Below are 17,265 nucleotides of genomic sequence, written 5' to 3'. Positions count from 1 at the left end.
TTCTCTGGAATAACTAGTCCAGTTTAACATATTTCATTTTTTGTCTCCAATTGATATATAACAGGTGCAATACAATTAGAAGTATGATACACAGTAATAAACTAAAATAACATGGACCAAGCAGTTATACAATCACCCATGGTGTTACGTTCAGACCCCTTTCTTACCAATAATTAATATTAAACATAGTAGATACAGTACACAAGAGTGCAACAGCATATAAACTGATCTATAGTTAATATTATAGTACAGAACAAAGGGAATATTTAAAAAGTGCCCCTGGTGCTCCTTTGCCAAGTCAGGTGCTGTCTGCATTCCTCAATTTCAGGACCTCCTTAAGTCAGAAACCTGCCCCCCCCCCCCCCCCCCCTTATAACATTCTTGTGTGCGGTCAGCCTTGGAGTTCACCTGTCAATCCTGTTCTTATCTCAGTACCCAGCATTGTCTACATTTACTAGCATATATGGTATTTTGGCTTATCTGCAAGTTCCCTAGAACAAGCACCCTATCTTCAGATAAGCACACCTCCCAGAAAACAGTGACCCACTCAAAGACAGTTACACAATGAAACAGGTTACAAAACTAACAACTGTAGAAATGTGCATTCAAACACACACACACATCCTTATAAAAATGAAGCTTATTCCTACACTGTGTTTCTGATAACCTTCAACCCGGTCATATAGAAGAATGGAGACTGATCAGCACAAGCACTGTCCGAAACACCATAAACAGGTTGACAGACTAAAACACACACAACAAATAACAAAGAATTGAAAAATCAAGGAATAGTTCAATGTATGTGTTTTACTTTTCATATAGCAGTAGCACAGAAAGACTTCATGGCAGGTGAGCCACAAGACAAAAATCGTATCGTCCTATAACAAATCTAAAATAATCTCTCATTATTAATATTGGGCTTTTCTAGTAGAATCCTTAGGGCCTGTGCAGTGCTGGAGGGTTCTCTCCTGCGTGAATTCGTTGGTGTTTTTTAAGTGTCCCAGACTGCTTGAACCCCTTCCCACACTCTGTACAGTGATAAGGCGTCTCGCCTGTGTGAATTCGCTGGTGTGTTTTAAGGTGTCCTAATTCTCTAAAGCTCTTTCCACATTCGGTACAGCGATATGGTGTTTCTCCGGTGTGAATTCGCTGGTGCTTTTTAAGGTGTCCCGACAGCCTAAAACCTTTTCCACACTCGCCACAAAGAAAGGGAGTCTCTCCTTTGTGAATTCGCAGGTGGGCTTGAAGGGACCATGCCACTCGAAATCTTTTCCCGCATTCAGTACAGTGATAGGGCCTCTCTCCTGTGTGAATGCGCTTGTGAGTTGTAAGAGATCCAGCCTCGCGAAAACTGCTCCCGCACTCAGTACAGTGATAAGGTGCCTCTCCAGTGTGAATTTGCCGGTGTTTTCTGACTCACGGAAACTCTTCCCACAATCGGAGCAGTGAAATGGGGCCTCGTCTCTGTGAAGCTGCTGGTGTCGTTTGAAGGAAAATAACCGACCAAAGCTCTGATCGCACTCAGAGCAGTGATAGGGCGTTTCTCTTGTGTGAATTCGCTGGTGTTCTTTAAGGGAGTATGGACGACTGAAACTCCTCCCACATACAGAACAGCTGCACGGGGAGTCTGCAGCGGGAATCTGTTCTGGGTGGGTGTCCTTTATATGCTTCTCAAGGTGTTCCTCATAGAAAGAGAACTGGCAGTGGGGACAGGGATTAGATTGAGGTTCTTGGTCCATATCCACTTCAAGATCATGCAAGAGAGTAAGAGGGAAAGAGGGAAAATGTGTTATTTATCTATATATGGTTTTTATCTATATAGAAGTGCAGTTAGCAGGATTTACTTACATGTTATCTTATGTTCAGGGACTTCCCGTAAATTGTACCCAGATCCCAGCTCGTTGACATCAGCTGCAAATGGGTCAGATTCCAGGACGGGCTCAGTGGTCTCATCTGTAATGCACGCAGCTTCCAGTTCAGGATCAATGACCTCCTCTTTACTGTGGAGGGATCCTAGATCGCTGATATCCTCTGCAGTGGAGTCAGATTGTAGAGCAGGAGTCTCCTTGTGGTTTTGAACATCATGTGTCTGCTGTTTAAACTGCTTTGGTTTTGCTGAGTGTTTCCACTCCACACCCTCTTCTGTAACATGAACTGGTTCCATCGTCCTTTCTTTTGAATCCAAGAGAACCTTAATCATAAAAAAGTGAATATATTAAACATATCTTTGTAAATGTAGAAGTCACTATCTAAAAAAATTAGATCTTCAGTCACAGTGTCTGTCCTTGTTTTCCTCGGATCGTCCCGGTCTTAGGAAAGTGTCCCGGGAATTCAATATGTCTTCCCAGGACATTACATGCCAGTACCATAAATTGAGCTCAAGTCAGATAAACCAGAATGCAATAGTCCAGCAATAAAGGCACAATAGATGTTGCTTGTCAATACTACCGCAGTAACATTATCAATGTTTCCTTTTGGATGAATATAGGATTTCTAGAGAGAGTTTCAACTTTTAACACTGTGCTAGCAGCTGGTTTCTTCAAAACTGATATTTCACATAGGGGACATAGCTGGACAAACAAATATAAACACCTACCATAACACTGTCAATAAGGTAATAGGCCACAGCACTGATTGTATGTGACAATTAAAAATGTGTACACTGTTTTACAGGGACAGGTGAACGTTATTTCTTGATTTCAGACTCTATAAACATATCTTCAAGGAATGTGTTGGTGGAACCCGCAGCAAACCGTCAGCACTTTTGAAACTGAGCCTCGTGACAAATGATCTGTTTCCCCAAACGTTGGATCAATAACAAAATAAATAAATAAATAAATAAAATACAAAAACAAATTACAAAAAAAAAATGATTTAAGTGTAAACAGTAGAATTTGACAAAATGGGGTTCACATCATGTTTGTTTGTTTTTTTCACGTGTGACGGCAATGAGGCTAAATATATATATAGAACGGAATTCAAAATATTCGAATAGCTGTACCAGTAAAGATTAAGCTACATTGCACAGTTGGGTATATTAATATTTACATTTACGCTGTCCACGTAACGTAACTAGGCGTGACCTGGGTAGAGCAGACATTACCTTGAATGAAGTGAAGACACAGTCACGCTCCACTCAAGAGTACTCGTTCCTGGGTGTGTTATGGAGAGTATTGTGTATTCAAGTCTATTTCTGGGTACAGTTTTTATTCTGCTTATTTTAAAAATGAGATTTAAAAAATCACAAACATCCCTCCTGAGTCTTGCATAAACCGGAACAACGACACGGTGTAATGAGCAGACGGGGTGAAACGCTTGAACACAAAAAAAAACTGAAAATCTGCCTGTGTGACTAAAACCTGATTATAGCATAGAGAATAGTGAAACTGTATCCCGTGGTTGGGATATATATATATATATATATATATATATATATATATATATATATATATATATATATATATATATATATACATACACACAAAACTTTTAGCCTGGCTGTATGTGCTGTAATAAACTGTGTTTCAGACTAGGCATTTGTTTACTGTTCACGTGTTGCAGGTACATAAAACTCTCCTCACATTCGCTCCATCTGTACGGGGTCTCGCCTGTGTGAATTCGCAGGTGCTTTGAGGACCAGGACAGCTTGAAACTCTTCTTACAGTCAGTGCAGCTGCAGCGGATCTCCCCGTGGTGAATCCGCAGAGGAATTCACAATTCCAAGCGAAACAGCCGAAGAAACCGCTGCTCGGATCTGTGTGGATTGCTGTTATCGGCAGTCAAAACAAAAACAGCAATCGTCACAAATCTCTGCAGCGTTTTCTTCACTCGTTTCAATAATAAATGCATGCAGAACATTTTCCCTGATTAAAAAAAGCCTCTAAGAACCCTCCAGGCTAATTGTGGAGGAGTATATCAGCGTTGTCGAGCTGTGCCCAGTTCTTCAGTGCACGCCCCAATAATCACCTTCCTCACTTTGAGGAGTCTTTGCAGAGGTAATCTCCTGGAGTCGTTTGTATGCAAAACCAACTGAGAGTCATAGAGGACAGAGAGATGTGGATAGTAATTCCCGGTGGCAGGAAACATTGGAATCACAGGTAGCCTACTTTCCCCACATTTTTAATTCATTAACATTAAGAATATGGTGTCTGTGAAATTTGCAGCTTGTATTTTATTTATTTTTATATATATAATCGTTTGTAATGTATTTTTAAAGCAACACTGCGTACTTGTATTTATTTGTTTTGGTTATGTGCAATTTGACTCACATAACGCTGAGATTTTTGCAATGAAAATATAAACGCATATACGTTTGTTAAGAACATAATTCATAATTCATAAAATGCACTGTGAGTGAATATAAATGACATTTTCGTATATTTGAACAACGTGATGTTTGCTATTTTATTGAAATGCACAATCCTGGCTTGAATTATAACCAACTACTGGTTCACACATTTACTAAAAGCTAGCTACGTTAGATTAATATTTAATTAAACTGGTACATTTCAACATGGTTTTCTAGCTAAATAAAACCTATTTTTACTCGGGAACAGCACCGGAAAACTACACCGCTAATATTAAAAACTAAACCATTTTAACTTAAAAACGAATATGCTTTTACTTTGCCTACCATAGAGCGGAACTGCCTCCCGTTTGGTTTGAAGAACGAGGCGTATCCGGACACTGGTCGATATAATTCTTTTCATTCCCCAGGTCAAACGGAACTAGAGTCTACAGACAAGAGGCAGGAGTGGGCAGTTACAAATGTGTCTGAATCCGGAGAGCTGGGATAGAAAGAGTTCAACGAATCTGCACGTTATTAATTTTTTTAAATGTAATTGAATGAAACGTTATACAGTTATCACCACGACAGACGTGAACGAATGGAGCGTGGTTAATGCTGTAGGTGTATTGAAGCTGTGGATTACTATCAAGGTTGTGTGTGTGTGTGTGTGTGTGTGTGTGTGTGTGTGTTTTTTGGGGGGGATAGAATCAATCAATCTTTATTTTATATAGCGCCTTTCATAGTGGACCACCATCACAAAGTATGAAGAATTTATATGGGTAAATGAATCAAATTTAACAACTATGTCAAATATTGAAGCAGGTTACATATTTATAGTCTACTGGTTATTTAAAGTTTGGAACAATGTCGGGTAGTGAGTGGTGTTCCACAAACATCGTTTAATTTACCTTAAAAAAATTGTTTTGTAAAAAATAAATCAAAAAAATACCATGTACAGCATTTACATTGATAAAGAATATATTGATAAATACTATTAAACAGCTGTCTACAAAGTATTTATTTAGCTTCATAGCCGATGGAGCTAGTTGTTGTGTTATTTTATGTATTATTATTATTATTATTATTCACTACCACACAAACTCGGCATCTTGCGCGCATTCTTTCCCATATGATTTGTTAAAAGCTTCAATGTTCCTCAGTAGAAGCTGGCGGCACAGCTAGCGAAACGTTACTATTATTGTCTATCAACACAGTTCTGGTTGTGGTAATATGTGGATTTATTTGACTTATCTGTGTCACTGTTTTGGAAGAACGATGAGATTCAAGCTATTGGATGGGCAGCAGTGTGGAGTAGTGGTTAGGACTCTGGACTCTTGACCGGAGGGTCGTGGGGTCAATCCCAGGTGAGGGACACTGCTGCTGTACCCTTGAGCAAGGTACTTTACCTAGATTGCTCCAGTAAAAACCCAACTGTATAAATGGGTAATTTTATGTAAAAATAATGTGATATCTTGTAACAATTGTAAGTCGCCCTGGATAAGGGCGTCTGCTAAATAATAATACAATAATATTAAAATGGTGTGTGTAATGTTTAGTGGACTGGTATACACAGATTGTTAAAACAAAATGTGCACTTTTTGTGTTGGCTTTCAAAAGCTACGTGCGTGTGTAGTTGCCATGGGGATGATGTAAGGATGCGGTTAGTTGTAACGCAGCGATTCCCACGCTTTAGCTAATGCGCTTTTTACTATCATTTCTCTGTGCGTGGCGTTATGCTTTTAACATGGTTTAATGCAGTAGTTTTATTTTTATTTATTTTAAATAAGGTCAGTGCTACTACTTAACATTTTAAAGGGTCAAAAACATTATTATTATTATTATTATTATTATTATTAAAACGGCATAGAAAAACAAAAAGAAAAACAGCAATGTCATTGTCTCCCTTATCTTACGCTAAAGGGCAAATAACACATTTTTTTTTTGGTTTAATTTTACATTTTTATGATGTATCCAGTTACACCGAGTGGTTCTTATTGTAATTCCTGAAATACTGTTTATTTATATATTACATTTGTATTTATTAGTCTGTTCCTTTTGATTGTGAGTTCAGGAGCTGCTTTTCAGTTCCGGTTGCTCTGCCTCATATCTATAACATAAATGAGCCGAAGTGTATTTAGATTAGTGAGCGCCGAACCCTCTTCATAGAACGAGTGTGTTAACAACTGTATGCTTTTATTGAAGACAGGGTCGAAGATGGAGCGTGATCTCATCAAGGAGGAGGTCCTTGGGCAGGCGTGTGCAACACCACCAAAGCCATTTCAAAAGAAGACTCCTATTCCAGATAAAGAGGTGGACCCTATACTAGAATCACACTTCTTTGCAAGGGATGTCCGTGCGTTCGGGTCTATCCACATTAAAGAGGACCCAGAACTAAAATCTTTCCATGTTAAGGAAATCCCTGAACTGCATGAGCATGGATCTGTCTGTCTTGTAGAGGGAGAGGAGAACGGAAAGGACACGCACCAAGATCAAATGCATACTGGGGACACTTTGTATTGCTGCATTGATTGTGGGAAGAGTTTTAGTTCTTTAGACGCCCTTACAAATCACCAGCAAGTTCACCCAAGAGAAACCTCGTTCCACAGCGCTGGCGGGAGCGTCTGTGAGTCTCAAGATCAAGAAACATCCGAAACCAAAGGTAAGTAAAGTCAAGTGAATTGCACTGACTGTCTTTTATCTTCAGGTGTAATAATGGGATTCGTTACAGTGTGATCTGCCAACCTTGGTACAGCTTAGGCGTTGTACATGGAGTAGTACCAATAGTACTGTAGCTGATTACATTTTTTGGTACAAATATCCAGTGCATTAGACTCCCATTGCATGCGTCGGTAGATGGTTCTGGTTTTGCTGTGTTTTGTAGATGCTTACACGTTTCAAAGGTTTTCTGCAGTAGTGTCATTGCATGCATTAAGTCAAAACCATAGTCCTGATTTCTTAATTTTCAGTTTGTCTGCCGTTGTAGAGCTTTGGAGTGTGTGATCGCTATTCACGTTCAAGAAAAGCCAGTATGGTTCTTGTGCTCTAACCTTTTTTTCTCTCACACATGGTCTTGCAGGAAATGTGGATCAAGAATGTCAATCTTACCCCTGCTCTCACTGTAAGATATATTTCACTGGGGAACAGCACCTTGAGAAGCATATCCAAAACAGACACACGGAGCATCCCTTTCCCTGCGCTGTCTGTGGGAAGAGTTTCAGAGACTCTGACAAACTGAAAAAGCACCAGCAAATTCACGCAGGACAGAAACCGCACCACTGCAATGACTGCGGGAAGAGTTTCACTCAGTCTTCAGCTCTGAAAACGCACCAGCGAATCCACACAGGAGAGACCCCCTATCACTGTGCCGAATGTGGCAAGAGATTCAAGCAGCTGGGAGCTCTTAAAACTCACCAGCGTTATCACTCTGGAGATGCCCCCTACCGCTGTGCTGAGTGTGGCAAGACTTTCAAACAGTTAGGAGACCTTAAAAAACACCAACAAGTTCATACTGGTGAGAGGCCGTATCACTGTACCGAATGTGAGAAGGGTTTCCGAGACTTGGGACACCTTAAGACGCACCAGCGACTTCACACAGGAGAGACTCCCTATCACTGCAATGAGTGCGAGAAGCGTTTCAAGCAGTTGGGCGATCTGAAAACGCACCAGAGAATTCACACAGGAGAGACCCCATATCGCTGTATCGATTGCGGGAAGAGTTTCAGAGAGTCTGGGCACCTTAAAAAACACCAGCGCATTCACACAGGTGAGGCGCCGTATCGCTGCACTGACTGTGGGAGGTGTTTCAAGGATTCCGGGAACCTTAAAAGACACCAGCGGATTCACACAGGGGAGACCCCACACCAGTGTACGGACTGTGGGAAGAGTTTTAGACATTTGGGAGATCTTGTGAAACACCAGAGAGTTCACACAGGAGAGACACCCTATCGCTGTATTGAATGTGGAAAGAGTTTCGGGCAATCCGGCACCCTGAAAACTCACCAGCGAACCCACAAAAGAGACAAGTCGCTGAACTAAATGCAAGACTAAAAGCTGGTTCATCTTTTAAAAGCATCAGAGTCTTTTTACATAAATGACTTGTTTAGTGTTAAACAATGCTCATTTGGTAAAAGCACAGCTGCTTGGAGTGCAGGGCGAGTCTTCCAGCACAAGTTTGTGTCCTTAGCTGTGCAAAGTTGTTGGTCCAAAGGGAGTATCGCATTGGCGCTGGTGCTTCTGTGGGTTAGGGAGGAATTGCTACAGTTTTAGTTATGTACCTTAATTTGGAACCTAATGCATTGGATTAAAAGTAGCTGCTGTTGCCCGTCTTCAGTTGTAATAGTATAATAATGTGTTTTGATTTCAAATGTCATAATTTTAGAATGTATGGAATAGAGTATTTACAATATTAAAATGTTCATGAAACAATGTGAAAACACAGCCCTATATTATACTGTATGTGCAGAAGGCAACAATTTGTATGGAAGAGAATTTGACAGTAAAGATAAATCAATTTCTGATAAACCCATGAAAAATGGTGGTTTTGCCCTTTGGTTCAGTGTGAAAGATAGCAGGGCTTGTCTTCAATAAGAGCCTGAACCTACAGATGTTCCCATCCTTCATGTCTTCATGTGGAGGAAGCTGTCCTTGTGCATGAATATAGTAGCACTTATCAGAATGATTTCCAAGTTCTGGATGTGCAGTTTTTGGGAACACTACTTCTTGGGCGATTGCTTTTTTTTTTTTTTTTTTTTTTAATAGATTGCAAAAATCTGGTTTAGATGTTGTTTGGAAACAAAGCAAAATATCCCAGTGTAACATCACCTTGTCAAAAAAAAAAAATATATATATATATATATATATATATTGTAAACGCACTCACCCACTCGGGTTCGTTGCCCCTTTAAGAATACGACCCAGACACGAGAAATGGATTTTTTCCAGCGCTCACGCGCTATTTTTTTAATAATCACAAAATAAAACAAAACACACAAAATAAACACCTAGCTCTTCCTGAGCACTAACTACACACGCAGGAACCTAACTATCACAGGACGGCTAAACCGTTTCCCTGTTCCACACACTTAACCATACAGGTTTGCACCGTACCTTCTCTCTCGGGACTGCTAGGAAACAGAGCACTCCTTTCTGCCTCCTTCTCTTTAGCAGCCGCGAGCATACTGCCTGTTCTCCTTTTAAACTCCCGCACCTGGGCTTAATTTCCAATAACGCCCAGGTGCGGATGACAATTAACAATAAAACAATTAAACCATTAAACAATTAAATCAACACAAATCAAAACAGAACACAAATCAAAACAGTGCATTTCTCTAGCAGGGAGGTTTTAACCCCCTCCCTGCTGTTTCTCATACCCCGCTATGTTACATATCCCCCCCCTTGTCTTTACAAGACACAGGCCACGAGACGGCCACCTCCTCCCCTAAAACATAACCACCCACCCTCAAGTCCACAAATGTCCTTTCTTGCCCTTTTCCACGGGCAGACTTGAGGGTGGATCGGTCCACGTCCCGGCTCAGCCAGGTAGGGACCTCGCACCGGCGACAAGGGGACCCAACGGCTCAACAGGGGCGACCGGAGCGTAGACCGTGGCACTGGAGGATGCAGCAGTGGGCAGAGATCTTCCCCTGGGAACCGGCGCAGTGACGTCCGATCACCCAGGGGAAGCGAAGCAGCGAACAGGGGGAGCAAAAGCGACGTCTGGCAGCAGCCCAGCGACGTCTGGGTGCTCGGGAAGAGCGGAGCAGGGGACCAGGGGAAAAGCTGTGGCCAGTGCTGCACACTCCTGGGCTCAAGGTCCAGCGCAGGAAGGTCCGGGAAGACCGGCCGGGTGTCCTGGAGCAAAGGGTGAGGGACTGGACGCAGCGGTGCCGGACTGGACCGTAGGGGTGGTGGTCGGGGCTGTGGTGGAGGTAAACTTTTCACCTCCCCCCTGGGCTCCGGAAGCGGCGGCTCCTCCCCTCTGGGCTCCGGAAGCGGCGGCTCCTCCCCTCTGGGCTCCGGCGGCTCCTCCCCTCTGGGCTCCGGAAGCGGCGGCTCCTCCCCTCTGGGCTCCGGAAGCGGCGGCTCCTCCCCTCTGGGCTCCGGAAGCGGCGGCTCCTCCCCTCTGGGCTCTGGCAGCGGCAGCTCCTCCTCTCTGGGTTCTGGCAGCGGCGGCTCCTCCCCCTCTGGCTCGGGAGGCTGCGGAGCTCCGCTGGCCTGCTCCCATTCCAGGATTAACCGCTCCAATTCTGTTGGCTCCCTCCTTTTTACTGGAGCCAACCCCATCTCTCTCTCCCATCTCTCATTTCGCTCTCTTTGAGCGGCTGTATTTCTATTGATCTTCTCGATCAGTTCCCATAAATCCATATTTCTCTGGGTCGTAGGGGCGCCCACACTCTCTGCCACCATATGTAAAAGGAACTCACCCACTTGAGTTCGTTGCCCCTTTAAGAACTTGACCCAGAGACGAGAAATGGATTTTTTTAAGCGCGTTTGCGCAATTTTTTAATAAACAGGAAACAAACAAAACACACAAAATAAACACCTAGCTCTTCCTGAGCACTAACTACACACGCAGGAACCTAACTATCACAGGACGGCTAAACCGTTTCCCTGTTCCACACACTTAACCATACAGGTTTGCACCGTACCTTCTCTCTCGGGACTGCTAGGAAACAGAGCACTCCTTTCTGCCTCCTTCTCTTTAGCAGCCGCGAGCATACTGCCTGTTCTCCTTTTAAACTCCCGCACCTGGGCTTAATTTCCAATAACGCCCAGGTGCGGATGACAATTAACAATAAAACAATTAAACCATTAAACAATTAAATCAACACAAATCAAAACAGAACACAAATCAAAACAGTGCATTTCTCTAGCAGGGAGGTTTTAACCCCCTCCCTGCTGTTTCTCATACCCCGCTATGTTACAATATATATATATAATATATATATATATATATTTTAGCAAAGCATAAAACTACACCATGATTAAATTACTATTTTTGTTTTGAATCTGCTACTCCTAAATTTAAAGTATTTCACTGTGAAAATAACAAAGTGACCATTTGGAAGAAAGAAAAACTGAACATTTTGAAACTTTTTTTTTTTTTTTGGATAATCAGGTAAAGCCCCATAAATGACTTGGGACTTAACAGGTCACAAGAAAAACAAGTTTGCTGAGCACAATTTAGTCTATAAACTTTCAAAATAATACATAAAAAAAAAACAAGTCAATATATACATATATAAGGTTCTACAATTGGTAGATGTTGGAGTGAGTTAATTCACAATGCTGTGGAATGCTTTTGTTAAAGAAACTGGTTAAAATGATTATGTAAGGTTGCTTTATTCTTGGTTTTGCATTGGTGTATGTGCTAAATTGAGTACAGATTTGTAAACCTCTGTATAAGTTAACTTATAACGTTTTATCACGTTTGATTTGTTAGTATGGTTGGATTAAAACTAAAGCCATTATTTGACTGATGTATGTATTGTTTTGTTTTGTTTTGTCTAGGTATCTTGTAATTGAGCAAAACTGAACTAGATAATACTGTGAAAATGCTTTGTTGGTCATTTTTATAAAAGGGTGTTCATTTTAAGTGATATATAATATAATATAATATATATATATATATATATATATATATATATATATATATATATATATATATATAATTATATATATCAATGTGACTGTGACTTGAGAGTTAGATTAAAAATAAACTAACGTTTTTATAAAAAATAAAAAAAACGACTGAACGTGCGTTTAAGTTAGGTTTGTGGATTCGGAGGAGTGGGGTATGAAACTGCAGCTCCGACTTTGCCATGTTGGTTCTTACAGGCTCTTAACAAGTGTACGGTGTAGCTGCACCGTGGAGCCAAAATGGCGCCAGCTTCACCCCTAAACTGGGTAACTTAGCAGCGGATAAAACTGGCCAATCACAATTCGAGGCACTCTGCTCTGCCTGAATCCTGCCAATGATACGCAGCGATGGTAATGTATGTTAGTCACATGTTTGTAACCTTGTTCCGGAAGGACAGATCATTTTGTCCGAATTGTGATTTGCTAGGTTGTTGTTTTGTATTGTGGTTTTTTAATCTCGTTGACTTTTACGCTGCCACAGAAAGTCGGGACCAGGCAAACCCGTAAGTTCTCTTATAAACATGTTTACTGAGCACAGCATGAGCTGTCAAGGTATTTCGCTACATATATAGGTACAAATCCGGTCACTATAGCTGCACTTAACTGTGTGTTGAAGCCCTGCTATGTTGTTAATATAGTAAGGTATATTTTATTACACAATGCACCCCAGAACTAGCTCGGTTTAATTACATTAGTGCATAAATAAAACCAGGCCCACATACGGGGTATTAAAGCAATACACTTAATGAGCAAACTGTCGTCCTAACTTTGGGGAAAATAGGTGGTGTGACTCGAGTACATCATGATCGTAGTGGGTGTGACTTTTTAATTTTTATAAAGTCATCATTTTAATTTGGAAGCCGATTTACATGCTTGTTAAGCGTATTTTTGCGATGCATTATTTGTAAGTTAAACAAATCTGGCCCTGACAAATAACCGCTTAATCATGTTACTGTCACAATCAAACGAAGTTTAGTAGTACTATTATTATTTATTTCTTAACAGACGCCCTTATCCAGGGCGACTTACAATTGTTACAAGATATCACATTATTTTTTACATACAATTACCCATTTATACAGTTGGGTTTTTACTGGAGCAATCTAGGTAAAGTACTTTGCTCAAGGGTACAGCAGCAGTGTCCCCCACCTGGGATTGAACCCACAACCCTCCGGTCAAGAGTCCAGAGCCTTAACCACTACTCCACACTGCTGCCCACTATTGGTATAGAAACACTCTTTATACAGTACAGATGCTGTGAATGGGGGAATTCAATTTCTGTACACAAACCATACTATATTGGGAGTCGGTATTCCAAAAACTATTATACTGTATAATATTATACCATAATACAGCACACTGAACTCTTTGGTTTTGACTGACGTTGTACATAAACCGTGACAGCTTTAAATAAATAAATAAATAAATTCAAGTAGGATGTTAACTGTTTTTTTTTTTTTTTTTTTTTTTTTAAAAAAGACATCACATCTAGTTAATAAATAAACCATCAGCAGTATAATTTGAAGAATGCACAACGTTACCAAATTAAAGCAGAACAAGATACAATTTGGGCTAACTGGACCCCCAGATTCATTCATAAAACCCAAACTTGGAAGCTCTTGGGGAAACTTGTTTGGGCGTGCTTTTCAGTGACATTAAAACGAGGGACCTTTAGAATCTTGATATGACTGCTGCAGCATTTGGAATAACAGTAGGTTTGCCATAAAGCGTGGTCCTTTTATTCTAGATCTCTTTTAAAACACACAAAACGAGGTAGTAACTTTTTTTAAAAAATCTGGTTTAACATCGATTTTTAAAATGATGTTCTTCTTGCCAGAGCTGCAAAGCCACACTGCTGTACATATTGAATGTAAAGCTGCGGGACCTGGTGTTTTTATAACAAGCTTGAAACTCAGCAGGGATGGTTTGAAACAAGGGTTGACTTTTCTTTTTGACACAGGCACCGAAGACGCGTTGTCTCTCCTGGATGCAATGGACGGCTTGAAGGTGGAGCACGTTCAGGTTGAAAAGTCTGTTCCAGAGCCAGGATTTTCTGCTACAAAACCGTTTACAAAATATACCCCGATTCACAAGGAGGCCCTTGTACTGGAATCTGACTCGATTGCGAAGGATGTCTTCAAACTGGGGTTTGTCCCCGTTCTAAAAACTGCCCACCACAAGATTAAAACCAAGGGCTCTAAAAGCTTGCATGCAAATTTTAAAGTGGAGCAAAAATCTGTACAGGAAAAACTTCCGATCCCTCCGCCGAATTTGATTCCTAGAGGAGAAACCTCAACGGAAGATTTAGTCGTCAAGGATCAAGAGGAGTTCTCATCCGCATGTAAGTAAAATAAACTTCCATCGGAAGGATTGGTCACGTTTAATGTTTGGATGCTTCTTCACATCAACCAGGGGCTACAGTGGAAAGATGTCTCCATCACACTTTACACATTCACTTTGTACGTGTTTATACATGCAAGTGAAGTTGAAGAAGGTAGTGAAACATATTGTTGAAACTGTTTATTGAGAATAGTGCCCCAGACTTGTGCAAAGAGCTTGTAGGTGCAATGACAAGCCATCCAGAAGCTGTCATTTTAATAAAGATCTGCTGAATAAATATTTTTTTTTTTTATTTTTTTTTTTAACTTCTTAAAACATACGCATTTCCATTGGACATATTTGTCATGGAAAGTTAAATCAGTATTAAATAATTATTGCCACCATATGATTCTAGAGAAAGTTTGTCCTTGGGGAAGCACATTCTGTAGTACATTTATTTTTTTTGTGAATCTATATAGAAGTATGTGTGTACGTACTGGGAATGTTGGTTTCTAGAATGGTTTGGAGTTTGGTACAATCAATAGGCTAAATGTGCAAGTTCAGGAATCCTTAGTATGTCAACTTTTCTCAGGACAGTTTAGCACAAGTTTTGAGTGTGTATCAGAACATGGGGTATATTATTATTATTATTTATTTCTTAGCAGATGCCCTTATCCAGGGCGACTTACAATTGTTACAAGATATCACATTATTTCACATTATACAGATATCACATTATTTTTACATACAATTACCCATTTATACAGTTGTTGTTTTTTTACTGGAGCATTAATCTAGGTAAAGTACCTTGCTCAAGGGTACAACAGCAGTGTCCCCCACTGGGGATTGAACCCACAACCCTCCGGTCAAGAGTCCAGAGCCCTAACCACTACTCCACACTGCTATATATGATAGCACAGGGCCATACATGCAGTATGTACAAAATGACATTGATTATCCAGCTGAGAACTTGGTAACCATTCTGTAATGCAAAACAGTACGGCCACACATTAACACTTCCATTTGGTAATACAATATTGAGAGTGGAGACGGTGACACACTTTCTTGCTATTGATAGCTCTAATTTTAACAGCAAGGGGCAGGGGAAGTATGTGACTAGGGGAAGTATGTGACTTTCTTTCTCTTTTCACATGCAGTGGACCAAAAACCTCAATCCTACCCATGTCCTCGCTGCCAGATCTATTTCACTGGGGAGGAGTACCTGGAGAGGCATATCCAGGAGACCCACGGAGAGCGAATCTCCACCAAGGACACCCTGTACTGCTGCATCGAATGTAGCAAGAGCTTCAGCTCGCTGGACGGCCTTACAAACCACCAGCTAACACACAGCGCCGCAGCCTCCCTGCAGTGCCGCGAGTGTGGAAAGACCTTCGGAAACTCCTGCACTTTTAAAAGACACCTCCGGATCCACACGGGCGAAACCCCTTACCAGTGCGCGGAATGCGGGAAGAGCTTCCGGGAGTCTGGAAACCTCAAAATCCACCAGCGCATTCACACAGGAGAGCGGCCGTACCAGTGCAGCGAGTGCGGGAGGACGTTCACCAGATCGGAGCACCTGAAAAGCCATCAGAGGAGCCACACCGGAGAGATGCCGTTTCACTGCGTCGAATGCGGGAGGAGCTTTATCGAGTCCCGCGCGCTTAGGGCCCACCAGCGGACGCACACGGGCGAGACGCCCTACCACTGCTCTCACTGCGGGAAAGGGTTCAAGCAATCCAACGCTCTCAAAACCCACCAGAGGATCCACACCGGAGAAACTCCGTACGAGTGCGCAGACTGTGGGAAGAAGTTCCGAACCTCCAAGCAGCTGACCATCCACCAGCGCACTCACACAGGAGAGAAGCCCTATCGCTGTGCTGTCTGTGGGAAGTGCTTCAAGGAACTGGGGGCCCTGAAAAAGCACAAGCGGATTCACACAGGCGACAAGCCCTATCACTGTAACGAATGTGGCAAGAGGTTTACCTATTCATACCAGCGCAAAACTCACAGGTGCTGATGCCAAAGGTGAATACAGAATCCCCCTCTGCTGGTTTGGGAGGCTCGTGGGTTGGATATTTTGTTGCCGGAATAAGTTGATTTTGATTGTTAAATATCTTGCTGTCCCTGCTTCAAAAATCTATTTTAAACAAAAACATTTTTAATTTAATTTTAAAACTCCTATTTTTAAACTCACGTTTTTTAACAAAGGCCAAATTCTAGCTATTTACCAGAAATGATTTACTCCAAATTGGCATTCTAGAATTTTCAGGGTCTGGGTGGAGATTTAATTGGTTCAATTAAACAATCTAGAACAGGGTTGGAACAAAGACCAGGACTGGAAAAGCCAACTTTGGAGTACAGTGCCATTCCAAATTACATCCATTTACTACCAATGCAGAGATAAGTGGCTAGGATGCTATTTTTATTTTTTTAAGCACAGATGTCCCACACCAAGTGCTGGAAGCCAGTAAGGGTGGTTGAATACTTACTTGAGTCACTGTAGGTCTATAGTATTTACATAAAGGTTTTTGTAGTTCATGCATGGTTTTGTATATACTCTTAAAAGTGCTTAATAGAATCACAGTTTAATTGAATTGGCTGCATATTGTAATCAGAAGTTGAGTTTCCTGTCCTTTTGCTATTCACCAATACAGACCCAGTGCTTTTATTGAATTCCCTTACAGTAAACCTTTTAATGTGATCACTTTTGTGTGCGTGTATTTATTTAAACTGATGTGTTAACACACATTTGTATCTCATTCTATCAAATATAGACGAGAGAGAATGACACTTCAGTGTCAGCATCATTGCAACCCCCTCATTTAAGAACACCAATCAACCCTTCTAATGTTTTAAGATTCCTCAAAAGTACTTTTTTAAAAATCTTAGCAATATTGACAGTTGTAAAATTTTCAAACGTCATACACCAACATATTGAATTACATACCGCTTTGTAGTTTTCCATATGCTTAACGTAAAACTAGCAAAAATTGGAGAAATGTGACTTTTTAAAAGATTTT

General features: G+C 41.1%; 3 protein-coding genes across 15 annotated transcripts; 2 read left to right on the top strand and 1 right to left on the bottom strand.

Moving 5' to 3' along the window:
• Window positions 1-360: 360 nt before the first annotated feature.
• LOC117433546 (zinc finger protein 724-like) lies at window positions 361-4,759 on the bottom strand. Of its 3 annotated transcripts, XM_034909914.2 has the most exons (4): window positions 4,634-4,709; window positions 3,582-3,766; window positions 1,849-2,191; window positions 361-1,744 (listed from the first exon to the last, which is right to left on the bottom strand). In XM_034909914.2, exons 1-4 carry the CDS (start codon window positions 4,707-4,709, stop codon window positions 1,086-1,088), a joined length of 1,263 nt encoding a protein of 420 aa, XP_034765805.2. In that variant the 3' UTR covers window positions 361-1,085. The 3 variants fall into 3 exon arrangements, with proteins under 3 accessions (XP_034765805.2, XP_058865154.1, XP_034765806.2); XM_059009171.1 differs by lacking the exon at window positions 3,582-3,766 and having other exon boundaries at window positions 4,634-4,759; XM_034909915.2 differs by lacking the exons at window positions 3,582-3,766; window positions 4,634-4,709 and adding an exon at window positions 3,104-3,343.
• On the top strand, window positions 3,765-9,028 carry LOC117433606 (zinc finger protein 501-like). 10 transcript variants are annotated; one of them, XM_059009165.1, is made up of 4 exons: window positions 4,846-4,905; window positions 5,560-5,652; window positions 6,491-6,947; window positions 7,365-9,028. In XM_059009165.1, exons 3-4 carry the CDS (start codon window positions 6,503-6,505, stop codon window positions 8,321-8,323), a joined length of 1,404 nt encoding a protein of 467 aa, XP_058865148.1. In that variant the 5' UTR covers window positions 4,846-4,905; window positions 5,560-5,652; window positions 6,491-6,502; the 3' UTR covers window positions 8,324-9,028. The 10 variants fall into 10 exon arrangements, with proteins under 10 accessions (XP_058865150.1, XP_058865149.1, XP_058865146.1 ...); XM_059009167.1 differs by lacking the exons at window positions 4,846-4,905; window positions 5,560-5,652 and adding an exon at window positions 3,765-3,995; XM_059009166.1 differs by lacking the exons at window positions 4,846-4,905; window positions 5,560-5,652 and adding an exon at window positions 3,765-4,097 and having other exon boundaries at window positions 6,495-6,947.
• A 3,198-nt stretch (window positions 9,029-12,226) lies between these two features.
• LOC117434130 (oocyte zinc finger protein XlCOF20-like) lies at window positions 12,227-16,946 on the top strand. 2 transcript variants are annotated; one of them, XM_059009172.1, is made up of 3 exons: window positions 12,227-12,277; window positions 13,887-14,267; window positions 15,403-16,946. In XM_059009172.1, exons 1-3 carry the CDS (start codon window positions 12,262-12,264, stop codon window positions 16,260-16,262), a joined length of 1,257 nt encoding a protein of 418 aa, XP_058865155.1. In that variant the 5' UTR covers window positions 12,227-12,261; the 3' UTR covers window positions 16,263-16,946. The 2 variants fall into 2 exon arrangements, with proteins under 2 accessions (XP_058865155.1, XP_033912601.3); XM_034056710.3 differs by lacking the exon at window positions 12,227-12,277 and adding an exon at window positions 12,288-12,429.
• Window positions 16,947-17,265: the final 319 nt, after the last annotated feature.

This window comes from Acipenser ruthenus, chromosome 38 (genome assembly GCF_902713425.1).
Source record: "Acipenser ruthenus chromosome 38, fAciRut3.2 maternal haplotype, whole genome shotgun sequence".
In the NCBI taxonomy this organism is placed as follows: Eukaryota; Metazoa; Chordata; class Actinopteri; order Acipenseriformes; family Acipenseridae; genus Acipenser; species Acipenser ruthenus.
The sequence above is the reverse complement of the archived record's forward strand: the minus strand, read 5'-3'. Positions and strand labels throughout refer to the sequence as shown.

Excerpts from the sequence above, each read along its gene's own strand:
- LOC117433546 (XM_034909914.2), bottom strand. The coding sequence starts at position 4,709 with ATGAAAAGAATTATATCGACCAGTGTCCGGATACGCCTCGTTCTTCAA. Across the intron at positions 2,192-3,581 it reads CCCGTACAGATGGAGCGAAT|GTTCTCTTGGATTCAAAAGA; the intron begins GTGAGGAGAGTT and ends TTTATGATTAAG. Across the intron at positions 1,745-1,848 it reads CCCTGAACATAAGATAACAT|TGGATATGGACCAAGAACCT; the intron begins GTAAGTAAATCC and ends ATGATCTTGAAG.
- LOC117433606 (XM_034055970.3), top strand. The coding sequence starts at position 4,846 with ATGAAACGTTATACAGTTATCACCACGACAGACGTGAACGAATGGAGC. Across the intron at positions 4,939-6,490 it reads AGCTGTGGATTACTATCAAG|ACAGGGTCGAAGATGGAGCG; the intron begins GTTGTGTGTGTG and ends CTTTTATTGAAG. Across the intron at positions 6,948-7,364 it reads AGAAACATCCGAAACCAAAG|GAAATGTGGATCAAGAATGT; the intron begins GTAAGTAAAGTC and ends ATGGTCTTGCAG.
- LOC117434130 (XM_059009172.1), top strand. Across the intron at positions 14,268-15,402 it reads AGAGGAGTTCTCATCCGCAT|TGGACCAAAAACCTCAATCC; the intron begins GTAAGTAAAATA and ends TTTCACATGCAG.